Source organism: Octopus bimaculoides, chromosome 11, assembly GCF_046866305.1.
Source record: "Octopus bimaculoides isolate indiv1 chromosome 11, ASM4686630v1, whole genome shotgun sequence".
NCBI classification, from domain to species: domain Eukaryota; kingdom Metazoa; phylum Mollusca; class Cephalopoda; order Octopoda; family Octopodidae; genus Octopus; species Octopus bimaculoides.
Window position 1 is genome coordinate 209,662 of NC_142938.1, and position 20,339 is coordinate 230,000.

The window sequence follows — 20,339 nt, forward strand, 5'->3', positions numbered from 1 at the left end:
GTGCTGGTGTGTTTACATCCCCCGTAACTTAGTGGTTCGGTAAAAAGAGACCAAGAGAATAAGTACTAGGCTTACAAAGAATAAGTCCTGGGGTTGATTTGTTTGACTAAAGGCGGTGCTCCAGCATGGCCACAGTCAAATGACTGAAACAAGTAAAAGACATTTATACTCAGAGCCAGAGCTGGTTTCAGCCAGTTTGGTAACGAAAGGGTGAAGGCTGTCTGGCAACAACGAGAACCAGTTCAACATGTTAATCTCTCTATAATCATTCAATCTGCTAAAAACAAAAACCCTGCCAATTCTTTCAAACCACCTTATAAAAGGGTACATTCAATTATGCAGTAGTGTGGAGGAGGGTTCTGTGTCTGAAATAAAGACAAAAAGGGTTACAGCTGTGCCTCTGCCGACTTGGTCAAAAATTAGACAAATTTTCTTTTCTTTTAGGTTTAATCCACTTCTTAAAAGCTACAATCATTATTATTATTATTACTATTTACTTTTAATCTGCATGTCTGTTACAATCATTTACCAAGACACACCCAGTGTCCTTGGGTGAGTGAAGGTTAAGAGATATTGCAGTGACTGAGAGCTTAGGGAGGGAAGGTAATGAAATATCATGTAATACAACACAGACATTTAAATGGATAGGGTTTTTCTAAGGATGTGGACAGTACTTGTTAACACAATCTTTTGGATTTCTCTGAGATATGGCTCTCTTGGGGTCTTATCTAGATGTTTCTGACATCCCTTTTTTATCATACCTAGGGCACCTACAATAACAGGAACAGTTCTTGCTTTAAGATGCCACATCTTTTGTATCTTAATTTCCAGGTCCCTTATATTTACTTAATTTATCAAATTCCTTTACATATTTTTTATCAGTGGGAACACTTACATCTATTAGTGTATAAATATTTTCTTCCTTATCTTTAATAATTATGTCTGTTTGATTAGCCTGGATCATTCTGTCAGTGTTAACTGGAAAATCTCAGAGGATAGTGACGTTTTGACCTTCAGTGACTGGCTCAGGATGATGTTCATACCAGGAAGCAGGAGAGCGGATTTTGTCATGTTTATATATTTCCCAATGTAAATACTATCGTACTCTGTCATGGCAATTTTTGTATTCGTTTGGTGTCAGCACAGGACATCCCAAGATGAGATGGTCTATTGTTTCATCAAATGTGTCAGAATCTGCATTTAGGGTCAGAACTGTTTTGAAGGACATTAGCCTAGTAGTTTTTGATAAGCAAGCTTTATTATTATTATTATTATTATTATTATTATCATTGCCTTTGCACAGCTTCTAACGCTGGAGATGTACCACGGTGCCAGCTATTCACTACCAGTGAACTGAGGTAACACCTCTTATTTTTCGAGCACCTTCCGGAGTATTCGAGCAGTTTCAAGTAGTGCTGTTTTCTGCAAGTGCTCCACCCTTATTGCAGCCCCTATTTGTTCCACGTACTTCTCAAGATTTTTGCTCACTGCTCCCAGGGCTCAGACAATTATTGGTCCTACTGCTACCTTTTTCGTCGACCACAACTGCTTAACTTCCCAAGCTAACCTCTCATATACAAGAAATTGAAAACGAAGGAAATTATTATTATTATTATTATTATTATTATTATTATTATTATTATTATTATTATTATTATTATTATTATTATTATTATTATTATTATTATTATTATTATTATTAAGGCAGCCAGCTGGCAGAACCATTAGCATGTCAGGCCTGAAATTTGGGGGAGGGGGATAATCGATTACATAGATCCCCAGTGTTTTACTGGTACTTAATTTATTGATCCCAAACGGATGAAAGGGCAGTCGACCTCAACAGAATTCGAACTCACAACTACACTGAAATATTACACCGAGTTATTTCCCTTCGACTTTTTACTATAATTTTACTTCATTCTTAATGGAAATATGTTTCTATCTTTTGGATGTCCATTTTTCCAGACTGTTTAATCAAGTCCTCACTATTACAAATCACTTTAAAAGCTTTTCAAGTAATGCGGCTGCTTTTACATCTCGCATAGTCTAAGTTTATAATCCAATTGAGGAAAAGGACATTTTAATAAATTCCTGAGATGAACAGAAGCAGTATCTCTGATTTATTCCTGCTTTCCCAAACTGGTAACAATGATGTCCAACCTGAACGTAGGCGAATCGGGGTTAGGGGCCTATTTCGAATGCCGGTGGAACTGCTTTAAAAATGCCCCTATAGATTGGAGAACAAAAGCTGGATAAGGGATCCTGCCATTGGCTGTCAAGCTGATCTTCAATTGGTTGCTCTCCTTGGTTACCCGAATCAGAGACTCTACTCTATCAAGAGGACATTGTCTAACATGTAGTCATAGATTTTGTATATGTTTTGTTTCTTCACTGTTATTTCTCTCTCACCGGATTTTATGTAAACAGCTACACAAATTATTTCCCACACCTGTGGCAAATCAAAGAAAACATCATCATCATCATCATCATCAATACCTGGTATTTGTGCTTTTATTCACATTCTTGTACTGGATTTTTTTGATTATTCTAAAACACAAACACATATACATACACACAGTCAAATATTTCTACATACATATCTACTACATACATACATGCAAACTCATACATATATTGATGCATACATACATATATATATATAAATTATGAGTTAGAGGTTATGCAACCATCTAAGGGATAAATGTATCTGTAGGCACTACTGGTGTATTACCTCACTATGTATAGGCCTTGCTATAAGGTTAACAGTTGTTGGTAATTTAAATGGTAAACTGTGGTTTAATATATTCAGATAAGAAAAGAAATGGAGCAACAACTAACAACTAGAAGTTGATCATTGGTATTAAATGGTCATAGTTTAATTATAGTTAAAATAACATTTACAGCTCAATTTACCTCAAAAATAACAAACTGAACTAGTGCTGGTCTTTGGGTATGTTTCCAATGATGGTAATGTCATGTTGCCCCACATCTTTGAACAGGACCTTAGGCTCAATTCAGAATGCTATGTGAGGCTTATGGAGACTGTGGTCAAACCCTGACTGGAGAAGGTTGCTGCTGGAAGGCCATATGTGTGGTAGCAGGATTTGGCTCCTTGCCATATCTCTAGAAAGAGTCAGAAGTGATTTCACCAGCCCCAATTTCTGTCCTACTAATTCCCCGTGGATTACTGTGAGCAGGGTACAGGTGAGATACCAACAGTTCTCTCTGCAACACTACAGCCAACTTGGTGGCCAAGATCAAGGAGGTATTTGAAGATCTTCCTAGTGACATGGTGAGTAATGCATGTGCCAGGTTCCAGAGACATCTTCAGACTGTGGTGGAAGCTGAGAGCAGCTACTTTGAGTTAACTGTTATCTCTCAGTCATAATCTAGTTGATCTATTTTTGATGTCTTTAAAATACTCCAATTTTTTTTTAAATATTGTGCATTCTTTTCCTTTTATGGAAACTGTCAAGTTTACCCTGATCACCCTGTACACAGATACATTACATGATGGCTGTTGACTTATTACATGTCGTGAGAACAGCAATAGCTCTTGAATTTTGCCAACGACTTACAGAACTTGTTGAGTGTTTGACTTTCATACACATTCCTCTGACTTCTTGGTTGTTCCAGATGATTCTGCTGATTTTCTCTCTGCACCCTCATGGGCCTAGATAAACTTGAGCAATTTATATACGTTTTCTGGGTGACAGTACATGTGAGGTTGGCCCCAGCAAGAAAGCCTATGCAAGACATACATATGTAGCCACAGACTAGGTGAGAAACTGTAGGGTCAAACAAATTCTCTTTTCATGTGGATCTTCAAATGTGTGACCATATTTGTTTGCATTTCACTGGAATGTACTACTCCATCATAAACACTTTGCTTCTAGGTTTTCCAAGCTCATGATATGTCTTCCCTTTCACAGACTCCAAGGGACTTTTTAAAGTTGACCTTGAATTGCTTTCTTGGCTTATGTTGTGGTCAATGGCCTTGTGACAGTTCACCATGCAACATCTGCTTGGGAATTCTGCTGTCATCAAGATGTACAATATGACCAACGCAGTGCATATATGATGATAGTGCACTGGCTCTTTCTAAAACCTCAGTTATCCAGTGGATGCCCAGGATGTTTCTCAAACACTGCTGATGAAAACGCTCAACAGTTTTTTGGATGATGGCAGTAAACTACCCATGTTTCACAAGAAAATAATTGGCATGTCTGTACACTGGTGTTGTAGATTGCTGATTTGATGTTATTTTTCAAGCCTTTTTGGGACCAACCATAACCCTTCAGAGTGGTAAAGCATCAGTGGCCTGTTTTATTCATGTAGTGACCTCATCGTCTAAAGAACAACATTAGTTGATAGTCCTACCTAGGTATGTAAACTTATCAGCCACCATCAGTTTGAGGTCATCAACATAGACAGTTGGCTCTAAATATAGCAATGCAGGTGCAGGTTGGTACATTAGAGCAGTTTTGTCAAGGTTCATGATGAAGACAAAGGCCTTGCAAGAGTATGAATATCTAGCCATCAGGTTTTGCATCGCTTGTGCAATGTGTGACACAAGGTCACAGTGGTCAGCATACAAGAGGTCATACACCAAAAGCTGGAGAGTCTTCTTCGTCTCTGTTGCAAAACATCAAATGTTGAAAAGTTAACCTGGTGTTCAATATTGTGCATACACAGCCTCATTGCAGTCCCTGAAAGTGTGCAGGAGAACTACAGAGGGTGGAAGATCATGAACAGTGTTGGAACAAGAAAGTCACCTTGTTTGACACCATATTTAATGTGAGGTAAGGATCAGAGACGCAGCCAAGTTCTAAAGTTAGGGAAAACAAACACACAAAAAAAAAAGGCCTTGTGACACACATCAAACAATTTTGAACTCATTTTTTTCTCTTTACAGAAAATATTTCATTAGTTATAATACAGGGTAGAATCAAAAAGGTCCCTGGACTAGTTAGGTTTAATAAAAAAAAACAACTTATGTTTTAAACAGCATTTCCTTCGAAATAGTCACCTTGCACAGCACTACACCTGTGCCAGTATTCCTGTCTCTTTTGGAATCCAGCCTGGAAGTCATTTTCTATGAGTGAGTTGAGGACCTTCTGTAATTCACTCTGAATCATAACAACAGTGTTAAAACGGTGACTTTTGAGCTGCATTTTCATTTTGGGGAAGAGATGGAAAATTGCAGGAGCAAAATCTGGCGAATAATGCGGGTATGGAAGTGATATCTTGTTGTGAACAAGAATCCAATTCTTCATGCTCTGTAGATCCGGTCACTTTCATCAAATATCCTCTTTCAAAGGCTTCAAAACATTGTTGTCTTCCAATGATTCTCATACACAAACTCATAAATTTTCTCCACATTTCCAGGGGTGACGCTTGTGGCAAATCTTCCAGATCACTCATTGTCTTCCAGGGACATTCATGACGCATCCAAACAATTTGAGTTGAAGAAAAAGAACTATAGAAGAACTCTATCCTGCAACCAACAGACACATTTGGCCAATCCCAACCAAAATCAAAATCATCAATGTCCCCATTGCAACTTTGTAATAAAATCCATCCTTCGACTCCAATTACATTCTCGCATCCATTGCAAATAGATTCTTAGTGTTTTCTCTTTTCTTTCTTTCTATTATTCTCAAATCCTCTCCTTCAAACACTCAAACGTCAAACTTAACAGGAGCAACCATCTTTGTCATTCCACCAAGATCAATTTCTGAATAATCACTGTCTTAGAGTCAATTGTGACACTCTGATGGGAAACACATTGGTCAAGGGTTTCTCTGTGTGTGTGGGGGGGGGGGGGGGTGCATATGTTTGGCAGAGGGCAGGGTATTTGCATGTGTCTGAGTGTGGGTACTTGTATGTATGTGTGTGTGCAAGTGTCTGTGTGAGTATATGTGTGTGTCTGTGTATTTGTGTCTATGTGAGTGCATTTCTGTACATGTATGTGTATGTGTTCATGCATTTCTGTTTATGAATGTTTTTGTGTATATGCATGTTTGTCTCTGTGTGTGTATGTATGTATGTGATGTGTGTGTGCGTGTGTGTTTGATGGTGTGGTGTGTGTAGGTATCTTTACATGATTGCATGACCTACTAGAAATAAGAGCTGAATCTCCCTTGAATAATATCTTCTGCTTTCTAGAAAGATACATTGGATCATGGGGTGTTAGGTTTGCAGCACATGTAGTGGAGGAAAACTTCTAAGGCTATTTCTGTTGAACCAACAAATGAACACCACCACATCTGATTCACTTTGTCATCTGTTGTCATGTCACATCTGTTTGTGTGAACCACCACCACCACCTCCACCTCCACCGATACTGCTGCTGCTGCTGCTGCTGCTTTGTGGTGGTGAGTGCAGGAACACTGCACTCCAGCTTTGCATTGTCAACATCATCATCATCATCATCATCATTCATAAGGCTTCCAAGTGTTAGAAATAGCAACTGTGTCCCTCAACTGTGTCCCTACACAGACGATCCTATATAAAATGACAGGATGGTCATAGATGGATTGTCTGCTCAATCAGGGTCCATCAAGTGCTAAACATTATCATTATCGTAACAATAACATCAACAGCCATTGTTGACAACAATCAGCATCACAACAAACACTACAGTCAACATCTGGCATTTCCACTGCCACCGTCACCAGCATCACCACCACCACCACTACTACAAACATCATCAACACTAACATGAGTAACAACAATACATTTATGTAGGAAGGAGGGAGTTAACCAACAGTGACTACTACTGCTACCACTTCTACTAGTATTACTACAGTTGCTACTACTACTACTGTTGCTACTATTGCAGCAGCTATTGCAGCTGGTGCTGCTTCTACTGCTGCTACTACTACTACTTCTGCTGCTGCTGTTACTGCTGCCGTTGTAGCAGTTTGTGTGAGACAGCAGTCTTTAGTGGTGTGGAACTGTGGTTACAATGCCAGAGCTCTGTTACCAACATGGGATGTGGTTTGTCAAATTTACGCCGCTCAAAGTCGAGGAGAACGGCTGCAGTGGAGGACGACTGTACAGTGATTCATGGAGGCCGTGATAAAGGCAAAGTGAAGATCCATTATGGCAAGGAGGTCTCTTTAATTGCAGCTGACCCCAAACTCATCTTCATATTCGGTGAGGAAAGCACACACTTCTTCTTCTTCTTATTATTATTATTATTATCATCAGTAGTAGTATTAGTATTAGGTACCAGTCAGATACTGAGATTAAATTCTTCCATTGTCTGAATATCCTCCTTGGATTTGTGGCCTTCTACATTTTGTATACATGTGTGTATGTCTATCTGTCTGTCTGTCTCTGCTGTCTCTCTCTTTTTCTTTCTCTCTATAGATATAGACATGTGTGTGTATATATATATATATATATATATATATATATATATATATATATATATATATATATATATATATATATATATATATATATATATATATATATGTATATATATATATACATGTACATATAATATCCATATGATATATATATTTATTTATACACACATACATGTGTGTGTATGGATGTATATGTATATATATGTATGCATAGACACACACTCATACATGCAAACATACATACCTGCATACACATACACACATACACACATACATACATACATACATACATACATACACACACCCATACAAAGGACGAATGAACCAACGTAGGTGCAAAACAGTCTAGCAATAGTAGAGTCCCTCAGAAATTCCAGTGGCCCCAAGCTTTTGTTAAAGCCTGTCTCTAGGAGAAGGTCACTCTGATATTTAAAACCAGATATGCAGGGAATGGCACTGGACATTTTGGAGATCTTTTGTTTGTGCTTGAGATCATGGTACTTCCACATTCCTGAGTCTTCGACCCATATTGACACAGGACATCTTGCCTCCACTTGTCTCTGGATCATGTCAATGGGGTGGGGGGAGAGGGTCTGTGAGGTGTCTTTGCACAAGCATTGCTTTGTTAGTGATGGTCATAACCATCTACAAGTTGACAGCCATCATATAATATTTATGTGTGTGTGTGTGTGTGTGTACGTACAGAGAGACACAGACACAGACAGAGAAATGATAATGATTTCAAATTTTCGCACCAGGCGAGCAGTTTTCGAGTTGGTGTGGGTGGGGCAAAGTCATCAACCCCAGTATATGACTGGTACTTATTTTATTAACCCTGAAAGGATGAAAGACAAAGTCAACCTCAGCAATATTTGAGGTCAGAATGTGAAGATGAGCAAAACACCACCAAGCATTTTGTCTGACATGCTAACGGTTCTTTCAGCTCACTGCCTTCGCAGAGAAATCATAATAGGCAGAAAATAGGAGTGGTATTCAATGCTTTGCAAGACACTCACATGTTTCATCAAAATACCAAACTAATTACATAACAGTACTAGAAACCTTATGCAATTATGCACTTCACCTTATCAGTGTCCTGCAATAAATACAACAGTTGATCTTACAGCACCAAATAAACACATTTTTTGCCATTATGCCAATCATTAACAATCTTACATGTCACATAGAACAGCAGGTGTCAGGCAAAGCATCACATGGAGGATGTCCATACAATGCCCTGTGGCTCTCAGAACCAAATATGTATCACCAGAGAGAAAGAAAGGGAGAAAGAGAAGAAAAGCTCATAAAACCATAAACATACATATATATGTATGTATACATATTTGTACATATGTGGCCTTCATGTCGGTGGCATGTAAAAGCACCCACTACACTTTCAGAGTGGTTGGCGTTAGGAAGGGCATCCAGCTGTAGAAACTCTGCCAGATCAGATTGGAGCCTGGTGCAGCCATCTGGTTCGCCAGTCCTCAGTCAAATCGTCCAACCCATGCTAGCATGGAAAGCGGACGTTAAACAACGACGACGACGATATATATACACATGTATATATGCACGTATATTATGTATATGGTGTATGTATAAATGCATATATATATATATATATATATATATATAGATATTTATCTATGTATGTGTATGTGTGTATACAGTTTTCTCTCTCTTTCATATAGATAGATAGAGAGAGAGAGAGAGAGAGAGATTAATTTTTGCAGGGAAAAGGTTGACAGTAACTTCAAAGTCTCAGCTTGCTGTCATCAGAGTTCATACTGTCAACTTTTATATAAGTAAACACACACATATATATGTGTGTGTGTGTGTGTACATCTATGTGTGTATGTATATGCATATATTATATTATGCATGCGTGACGCACATATATGCATATATTTGTGTATGTGTGCATGTGCATGTCCGTGTATTTATTTATGTAACATTAGATTCCAATCCAGTGCATCTTAAATTCTCTCTCTCTCCACCTCTCCGTTTCTTCTCCCTAGAAAGCCTCATCATGTTTATCTAAAGTCGTGTAGGGACCCAATGGATTCACCCTCAATCTACTTCACTTGCCACATAGAAACTTTTGTGGAACTCCTCCTCCTCCTCCTCCTCCTCCTCCTCCTCATCCTCATCCTCCTCATCCTCCTCCTCCTCCTCCTATTCGTGACAGTGGATCTACAGAGTAAGTGGAGTATCATAAAAATATACCTTGTGCCATTCATTCTGCCTCTACATTCTGAGATCAAATCCCACCAAAGCCATCTTTTCCACAGAGGTTGATAAAATGAAATGCCAGTGATGTAGTGGGGTTCATTCATTGAACTAGTCCTCGGGGATCAGGTTTAATGGGTGGAGTGGGCAGGGCAAGACATGAAAAGAAAGAATATATTATGAGACTGTTTAACAAAGCACCATCTTACAAATCAGTGATGAACACAACGTCTACAACAAACACACACACACACACACACACACAGAGACTCACGTGCATATACAAGAGTACATATGCAAATACATGTGTGGCTGTGTGTGGGTGTCATAATCATCATTGATTAATGTCTGTCTTCCATGCTGGCATGGGTTATATGTACACACACACACACACACACACATACACACACACACACATACACACACACACACATACACACACACACACACACACATATATATATATATATATATTGATAGAAAAGACAACAAAAGAAAGAAAGAGACCTCGACCACAACCTGTGCCAGAGTGGAATTTGGATGTTAAATAATGATGATGATGATGATATTTAAAGAAAGATTTTCTTCAATTAAAAAAAATGATTAACTCTATAAAATATCTAAAAAAAAAAAAATAGAATGCCATAGATGTTTTCAATGCTTCTTTCCCAACGATTTGAGGGTTTTTAAAGATGTTCTTCAGATAATTAATTATTTTAAATTTAAGAAAAATCTTTCTTCCAATCTTGGGACTGTTTCAGGAATTCTTCCTAAATACTTAGACACACACTTAGAAGAATTCATACATATATCATCATCATCATCAGCAGCAGCAGCAGCAGCAGCAGCAGCAGCATTTTAGCATCCACTTCCATACTGGCATGTGTTGGAATTTATAGAGGCAGCTTTTCTGGTGTTTGATCCCCCTCCTGTTAACCACTATCACTTATTACAAGTAAGGTAATATTTCCCCATGACTAGACATGCTCTTAGAAAAGATTAGAAAGAAAAGACATGTCTTATATGACTGTGACACCCATTTACAATTGTCAGGTGATAAATATATATATATATATATATATATATATATATATATATATATATATATATATATATATATATAACGTGAGAGAGTTAGGGGTTGGGGGTTCAACCCACTAAGGGATAGTATCTATCCAGTATACTGCTGGGAGGGTACCCAATTATTGCTACGCTAGTGCTATACTAGGTGCAATCAATGGGAGCGGGTAAAAGTGGAGGTTTTACCCAAAATTTGTGTAACAATTAGAAAATGGAGGATAATATGCTGAACCCAACTACTTGCAGACGGTGTATCCCGTATTAACAAAGTCATGTCTTATCCCTACCTTCCAAACACGGAGTACATAAAACAGGGGACAACTGATGAAGGGAATGTTCTTTATGTTGACCTGTAGCCTTTTCAGGACCATTGCACAGTCACCTGCATTCCATAAAGCTATTCTTCTATATGATATACCCATTTTTCTAGCTTCTTGGCCCAAGAAACAGTAAAAGTAATTACCCGATCGACAATGGGTATTACTGCTAGTATACATACATGCATGTATATATGTATGATGTATGTATATATGTATGATGTCATCATCATCATCATCATCATCGTTTAACGTCCGCTTTCCATGCTAGCATGGGTTGGACGACTTGACTGAGGACTGGTGAAACCGGATGGCAACACCAGGCTCCAATCTAAATTTGGCAGAGTTTCTACAGCTGGATGCCCTTCCTAACGCCAACCACTCAGAGAGTGTAGGCATGACTGTGTGGTAAGAAGCTTGCTCTCAACCTCATGGTTCCAGGTTCAGTCCCATTGCATGGCACCTTGGGCAAGTGTCTTCTACTATAGCCTCGGGTTGACCAAACCCTTGTAAGTCAATTTTGTTGACGGAAACTGAAAAAATCCATCTTATATATATATATATATATATATATATATATATATATATATATATATATATATAAATACATATATATATATGTGTGTGTGTGTGTGTGTGTATGGATAGATAGATAGATAGATAGATGCATGTACACCTGCTTCTGGTTGAACAGTTACTCTGCGTTTCTGTGCATGTATATATGAAACTCACTATGCATTGATTGATACACGCAAACATCAACCACGTGACTGAGCATACATTTATATACAAGTATATATATAGATATACAAGTATATATAGAGATATACAAGTATATATGATGCATAATGTGTGAAGCTGTATGTCTTTTCTCAGGAGAAGCCTTGATCAACTACAGCACAACTATTATTCTGACTGCAATACACACACACACACACACACACACATATATATATTTGTGAGTGCATGTGTGTGTGTATGTATGTACATAAAAATATACATGTGTGTGTGTGTGTATATATTGACATGGTGTGTTGTTCTGTTTACTGCCTTCTCACACCGTTTTCTCACACTTCCTTCAATTTTTGTGTTTCATGAATTTTGTGTGAGAAATATTTTCGTTTTATTTTATTTTGTGATTTCATTCCACAAACTAATCAGACACATGTGATCGTCTGTTGTACAGTTAATATCTCTTTAAATGTGCGTGTGTTTATCATCATCATCATCATCATTGTTTAACGTCCGCTTTCCATGCTAGCATGGGTTGAACGATTTGACTGAGGACTGGTGAAACCGGATGGCAACACCAGGCTCCAATCTAAATTTGGCAGAGTTTCTACAGCTGGATGCCCTTCCTAACGCCAACCACTCAGAGAGTGTAGTAGGTGCTTTTACGTGTCACCTGCACGAAGGCCAGTCAGGCGATACTGGCAACAGCCACGCTCAAAATGATGCATCTTATGTGCCACCTGCACAAGAGCCAGTCCAGGGGCACTGGCAATGATCTTACTTGGCTTGCCGGGTCTTCTCACGCACAGCACATTTCCAAAGGTCTCGGTCAGTAATATAAACACACACACATATATATAGATATATCATCATCATCATTGTCACTGAATGTCCGTTTTAACATGCTGGCATGGGTTAGACAGTTTAACAGAAGCTAACCAGCTGGAGTGCTGTCCAGACTCTAATTGTCTGTTTTAGCATGGTTTCTATGACTGGATGCCCTTCCTAACACCAACCGCTTTACAGACTGTGCTGGGTGCTTTTGACATGTCACCAGCATGGATATATATATATAAATAACAAAGATGTAAAGGTGTCAATTGATGTGTGGGTGTGCATATATATATATGTTTATATATTCGTTTTGCAAGATTCTTGATGTGAAATCATGTGTTGAAACAGATATTGTTGTATTTTGGGGATGGTTATTGGCTAAACTGGCAACATGACCATCCCCAAATACAACAATAGATATATCTTATCTATAAAAGGCAGATTTTGTGTGTGTGTGTATGTTTAAAATTCATACATTTACACAATTCCAAATTTCTTGGATGAAAGAATCGCAATTAATATTCTAAATACCATAACTTAGGTCACAGCGTCATTTTTTTTCAGTCAAAATAACTCCCAATTACGAATAAAATCCATAAAACTACACAAATTAACATTTCCCCCACCTAATAAAATCTTATTTCCTCTTTCAAATACTTTTACAAATCCTTTCAACTCCTACTTTCTCTTATGAACCTTTACGAACGATCCAACAACAAATACAAAAGGAAGGAGAAACACTGATCTAAATTGCACAATAGCATTATTTATCATCCTCTTGTCAGTGTGACTGTGGATCTGAAGCCCTTTCCAATGATTCCAATGATTCCACAGGATACTCAGCTATTTTGTCCTCCTTAAACAACAATGTCTATTGATTTGTAACTATGACTATTTCCTGCAAATATCTGCAATAGATAACAGCTGGTGTTTTTGCTCAAACGTGTATTGTTTCTTTTTTTTAACAACCATTTATATGTTAATGATTTTGCAAGTTGAGAAACGTCTTTGATCTCAATTTGTCTACTATATTTTACCACTTCTCTTCTAGGAGTTGGTCCATGGTACCAGTAATATCATCAGGAAATCTACTTCCTCCAAATTGTAACAAAAATTATCAGTCAAATGACAGACTGCTCATCTTCAAAAAATTGGCTTTCATACTTTGTAGACAGTTTGAAGATTTTTAGCTTTGATCCAAAGCAATAACCATTAAAGACTAGCATGAATTTCACCATCATTTGTTCCTTTTGAGGCTCACTTGCAGAGTCTGACAATTCCACTGATACTCCTCCCATTTCAGGTCTATTGTCATATAAATCTGGCAATATCCTTCCCAAGGTCTCAGGAGTTCTTTTGTGTGCCATTGTGCATTCATCCCAGACAATCAATTGGTGTCCTTAAAGAACCTTCAACAATGCTGCTACTCAAAGTACTCAGATGTTAAGGATCTTAAACTTTGAACAAAATGTGACACTGGGTTGGTTAGCAACTAAGTCATACCCACAGTCATATAACGTTAGGTTTCAACAAAGAAGTCACTCTTCTTGCTTGAAGTAGCAACCAATCTTTCTCAAATCACACCCTAAAATTCTTAAAATTTACATTGCCTTATGTAGTCTTGGATGTTAAAAAGACCAAATATTCTCAACCAAGATGTCTTTGACCATAAACCTGTTTAATTGTGCTAATCTGAGAACAAACAACAACAACATGAGGTCTATAGTTTCTATATCCTCACATCATACAACACCATGTCACATATTCCTTTTTCATACACCACCAAGTCATAGGCCACCAATTCCATCAGCATTCCTCAATCATTATTTCTTACTTTTCAATATCCTATTTCAATTACTTTATGGATTCATTTGACAAATTTAACAAACATTTATTTTATAAATCCTAAAGACGAATCTTTAATGTATTTCTCTTGAAGCACCCTCAAAAGAAATGGTTAACTGTTTATCTTATAAGGAAACTTTTGTTATCATAATCTTGTTACTAAAGATTCTATCTTCTACTGTTTTTCTGCTAATCTTCTTTTATTTCTCGACAACTTCCTTTCATTTTCAAAATCTACTTAAATAAATTTGTGCTTTACAGAAATATTCAAAAGCAGTTATCACCACTGAGGTCATGAGAAAGAGACAAACCCATGAGTCCTTAGAGAAGTTTTCTAACACTGTGTTCCCTAATTATCCTTTCTACTGGAAGCACAAGGCCTCAAATTTGGGGGGAAGGGATTAAGTTGATTACATCGACCCCAGTGTGTAACTGGTACTTATTTAATCAACCCTGAAAGGATGAAAGGCAAAGTCGACCATGGAGGAATTTAAACTCAGAACATGGACAAAATACTGCGAAGCATTTTGCCTGGTATGCTAACAATTTTGTGCCAGCTCACTGCCTTATTGTGTTCCCTAATAACAGTTAACAGATGAAATCCCAGTTTCCACCGTCTGAAACCACATCCTTCTGTAAAACTCTTTGCTGTGTTTCTGATATTGTTTCCCATTCACAAGCAAAATGTTGTTTCAGCCATGACTCCCTCTGAACAGTTCTATCTTCGAATGTATTCCAACCATGGTGTTCACATTTATTAATCGTGCCACCGGTGGCACGTAAAAAACACCGTTTGAACGTGTTCGTTACCAGCGTCGCCTTACTGGCACTTGTGCCGGTAGCATGTGAAAAAACATTCGAGCGAGGCCGTTGCCAGTGCCGCTGGACTGTCTCCTGTGCAAGTGGCATGTAAAAATAAACACCACTTGAGCGTGTCTGTTGCCAGTACCGCCTAACTGGCCCTCGTGCCGGTGGCACGTAAAAGCACCCACTACACTCTCGGAGTGGTTGGCGTTAGGAAGGGCATCCAGCTGTAGAATCTCTTCCAGATCAGATTGGAGCCTAGTGTAGCCATCCGATTCACCAGTCCTCAGTCAAATCGTCCAACCCATGCTAGCATGGAAAGCGGACGTTAAACGATGATGATGATGACGATATGTCAAGGACTTCACTCTCTAGTAAGTCCTTCTCAGGTTTAAGACAATGAGGTGAGATATGAAGAAGATTTAGCTGCTTTTTCTAACACATTGGGTTATTACAAAGAAAATGTCCTTTGTTTAAGAGAGTATCCAACATTAGCCATGAAAGAAACTGTCATTAATTTACCCACCTTATACATTTCACTCATTATGTCTTATAATGAGATAAATACTGTTTTACTAAGTCACCTAACAATATATCTATGGCCCGACTGTCCGTATGCAATATCATAGCTACGAGTGTAGTTACTATACTTTAGTTCGACATTTTGCAATTCCGATGTCCTGGCTGAAGTTAAGCTGTCTTATTTTGTTCACATTTAACATCCCAGGTGTGACTCTAGTTACAAGGGTTTCCTATACAAACAAATTTATCTTGGAGGTAGTTCAGATATAGTGTGTCTAGGATTTCTGTAGATGGCATTTGTATGTTGGAGATAGTACAGGTGTGGTGTGTCTATGTTTCATATCAACGTCTCCCATAAATACAACCTCTGCGCCTTTTACTGTGTATTGTTCTTTGTTCCTTCCATTAAAAATAAAACTGTTCTTAGATCCAGGTCATTTCCTGAAACAAGACTTTCATGCTGCAAATGATTCCAGCCATGACCACACTGTCTTTCATTCAGTATTAATACAATTATATTATTCAATGCGTCAGTCTTCGAGAAGGGTAAATATAATTTATGGGAGAATCAGCTGCTATTTCTAGCAGGTGCAGTGACCACATGGATCCACTATTTTCTCAATGGCCAATCACTGGATGTGAAAGCTAAACAAAGGCCACTTAGATCCGTAATAAATGAGAATCCATGACATCTCTCCCACCCCAGCCTAACTCTATTCTCTGTAAAGAATATCGTGTATTAAGTGAGGTTGTCTTCTGTAATAATAAACAGCAGACATCAGTTGTGGAACGGTGAGATGTTTCCATCACGAGTGACAGCATTCTCGCTGCTGCTGCTTCTACAACAGTCGATTGTCTCCATCAAACTCTAACAACGTCGTCGTAGAACGACAGAGAAAAAGAAAAAAATATCAGTTTTATGGAGACTCTTTTACTACATCACAGTTGAAGGTTATCAGGAATAAATCAAATTTGATCATTATACTTAATAAGAGGAATTCCCTCCCACTCTTCCTCCACCTTTCTCTCTCGCATATGTGCGTGTGCGTATGTATACGCATATACATATACATATATATGTGTGTGGGTGTGTGTACATACATATATGCATGCATGTATGTGCATTTGTATTATTTTTTATCAGCAGAAACTTCCAAATGTGACTCTCGGGCTGAGCTCTTTGCTTGGTGTTTATTATTATGAAACTGACTTCAAATCTGGGATTGTATTTCCTTACTTAGAGTGACTTACAATTCCTTCTGGAAGATTCATTTCAAAATTTTGAAGTGGAACATTATGTGAAAATGAATATTTTTTTTGTGTCATCTGCCTGTGAAACAGAAAGAACACTTACGAAGAGATAAAATCCAGTCATTAAAAAAAATGCATATACATACATAGATATATATGTGTGCACATAGGCATATAAATACATACATAAGTACACACACACACACACACCACATGACACTCAGGTTTCCATAAGCATCGCATTACTTACTCGAACATAAGGAATGTATTAACATATAACTATACAAAAGCATTTCCGATAGAAATGTAATTATGTACTTATTTTCTGACATACGCAGAAAGTGAACATATTAATGCAGATGTTCATCTATATATGTACATGCATGCACACACGCACACACATATATATATATAATGCATTTATAAATATGCACTTACATACATGTGCACACACACACACGCATACACATTAAAAAAAAAACTAGCACTTTGTCAGTTACGCAACAAGTATCCCAGTCGATCTTAACAAAACAGCTCACTTGTTAAAATTAACATGCAAGTGGCTGAGCACTCCACAGACACGTACCTTTAACATTGTTTTCAAGAAGAATCTGCCAATCTGACACAGAGTGTGACAAGGCTGACCCTTTGATAGAAAGGTACAACCTATTTTTGCCAGCTGAGTGGACTGGAGCAACGTAAAATAAAGTCCCTTGTTCGAGGAGAGAACGTGCTGCTGGGTACCAAACTCACGACCTTACAATCCCTAACCCCTAAACCTTTCACCTTCACAACACACACACGCACAGATATGTCATCATCTTCATTTCACATTCATGTCCCATGCTGGATTAGGTTGGATGGTTCAACAGGATCCAATGATTCCAACGACTACATCCAAGCCCCAGTGTCTACTTTGGTAATGGTTACTATTTTGGCCAAAATGCTCTTCCTAACACCAACCACTTTACAGAATGTACTGGGTGCTTTTTTCATGGTACAAGTGAAGTTACCAAGTAATTTGCAAGACAAGTCCTCCTCCACCCTCAACTCAGTGGGGTTCTAGTAAAAGGGGACAGTGTTTTTTTTTTTTATGGCAAGTGTCAAGGGGTTAAAATATGATATCACATTAGAGTGGGTGAGAGATGCTGAAGAGAGAAATAAAGACGGTTGTCACACGGTATTAGAACATATTCTCAAGGTACAAGATGGTGAGTATAAGAGGAAATATGAGCAGAAAATCAGAAATAGTGGGAGGAGAGTGAGAGGTAGTTAGAAACAGAGAGAGAGAGAGAGAGAGAGAGAGAGAGAGAGAGGGAGAGAGATGAATGCAGTGAGTAGGGAAGAAGTGTAGAAGTATGGTCAATGGTGAATCTCAGTTTGGTATGATGAAAGAAATAGGAGTGGCTCATAGAGGAGATGAAGGTCATACGTGGCAGTAAGAAAGGGTGGATAGCATCAGTTTTATAAAACTGTTGATAGACAAGAAATAGGGTTGTAGGAAGAGCAGTTTGTAAGAGTGAGAGAGACAGAGACATACAATGTCAGAGATGGAAGTTAGAGAAACACAGGGGGGGGGTGAATATAGGGAGTGATGGACCGAGGACTGGGGGGGGGGGCATTGATGGCAGACATGAGAGGGTGTTAAAGATGAGATGTGGTGGTCATAAGATGCAAATCAGAAACAAGAGGATCAATGGAAAATAAAGTGGGAAGGCATTACATTGAGAATGAAGGATGAAGTGGTTGCAGGGAAAGGGGTAATTGGTTGCATTAAAGGGGATAAAATATATGTGGTTCTTCTCTGATTACAGCAGCTGAACAGTGCTGCAGTTAGAAGAGGGATGGAGGGATAGATATTAGAAAGATGAGAGATGGGGAAGGTTTGACAGTGGACAGACAGGGTGCAGGGCAGGGTTCAGCAGCTGTATAGACAGAAACATAAACACTTTTAGGGCCTCACTTTCATAGGGATGGAAGGATCTTTTGATGGGCAACAAATCACCAATCATTTCAGTTCTTTATCTTATTCTTGAGGTTCAACATCTTGAAATCAACCTTCATTACTTTATCCCATGTTTTCCTGGGGGTTTTCCTCTTCCACAGGTTCCATCTGCATTAAGGGATTAGTATTTCTTTTATGCAGCTGTCCTCATCTCTGTGCATCATATGACAATGCCAGCACAATTTTCTTTCTTGTATACTATATCTGATATCTTAGATGCTCAGTTTTTCTTTAAACACATTTGCACTTTGTCATACTGCATACTGACATTGCCCATCCAACAGAGCATACTAGCTTCATCCCTTTCTAGTTTTTATATGTCCTCCACATTCAGGACCCATTTCTCACTACTATATATATTGCCCCTTTCCCAGCTTCCTGGGGCTTCCACTTCTAGCCATCCTTTATTATATTCTTGGTGTGACTGATTTTCTCATCCTCAAATAATAGCATCTCAACAACTTCCTGCGTGAGAAATGCTTCAAAGACCAAGACGATGCCAAACACGCCTTCAATGACTTCATCGCAACCAGAACGCAGGATTTTTATGCTACTGGCATAAATAAACTTGTTTCAGCAAAAGTGTATTGATTCTGAAGGTGTTTATTTCGATTAATAAAGTTTTGTTTGAGCCAAGATATGTGCATCTGAATTGAAAGGTTAAAAACCCCTGCAAGAACTTTCTTGACAACCTAATATATTGGTTTCAAATTTTCACACAAGGCCAGCAATTTCAGGGGAAGGGCTAAGCCGATTACATCAACCCCAGTGCTTGACTGGTATTTATTTTATTGACCCCCAAAAGGATGAAAGGCAAAGTGAAATTTGAACTCAGAGCATAAAGATGGATGAAATGCCACTAAGTCTTTTGCTCAGCAATGCTAACGATTGCAATTACAACAGACATGTAGTCATTTATTATAGACATATATATAGATTATGATATTATATAATGATATATATTTAGAATATAGAGAGACTATACATTACCATAACATACATTATAAGATAATGATAGGTGAATTACATATTACAATATAAGCTATATAATGACATAATGAGTATAACAGCATAACACACATCAAATATATTTAGTAATTTATTTGTCTATTAAACAAACTGAACCCAGTTCTTTTTAGAATGTATTTTCTTCTCTGATCACCCCCCCCTCTCTATTATATCTCCTCCTCTCTTTTCTAACTCCCCAGGTGGACCAGGATCAAAAAAAGGCGCTATTGTTAATGAGTTAATGTGCACATTTGGATTTACTTTAATTAATGCAGAAAGAATCATTTTACAAAGACTTATGAAGAACCTGGATGATCAGCAAGATTCCCTTGA

General features: G+C 38.1%; 1 protein-coding gene across 1 annotated transcript in view; it reads left to right on the top strand.

Moving 5' to 3' along the window:
- The first annotated feature begins 6,844 nt into the window (after window positions 1-6,844).
- Window positions 6,845-20,339, top strand: part of LOC106881191 (uncharacterized) — a 19,677-nt gene continuing 6,182 nt past the window's right edge. Inside the window, 2 exon segments of the mRNA XM_089359164.1 lie at window positions 6,845-7,161; window positions 20,207-20,339. The exon segment at window positions 20,207-20,339 is cut by the window's right edge and continues 31 nt beyond it. Of these exon segments, the coding sequence (XP_089215290.1) occupies window positions 6,993-7,161; window positions 20,207-20,339 (302 nt within the window). The 5' untranslated portion in view covers window positions 6,845-6,992.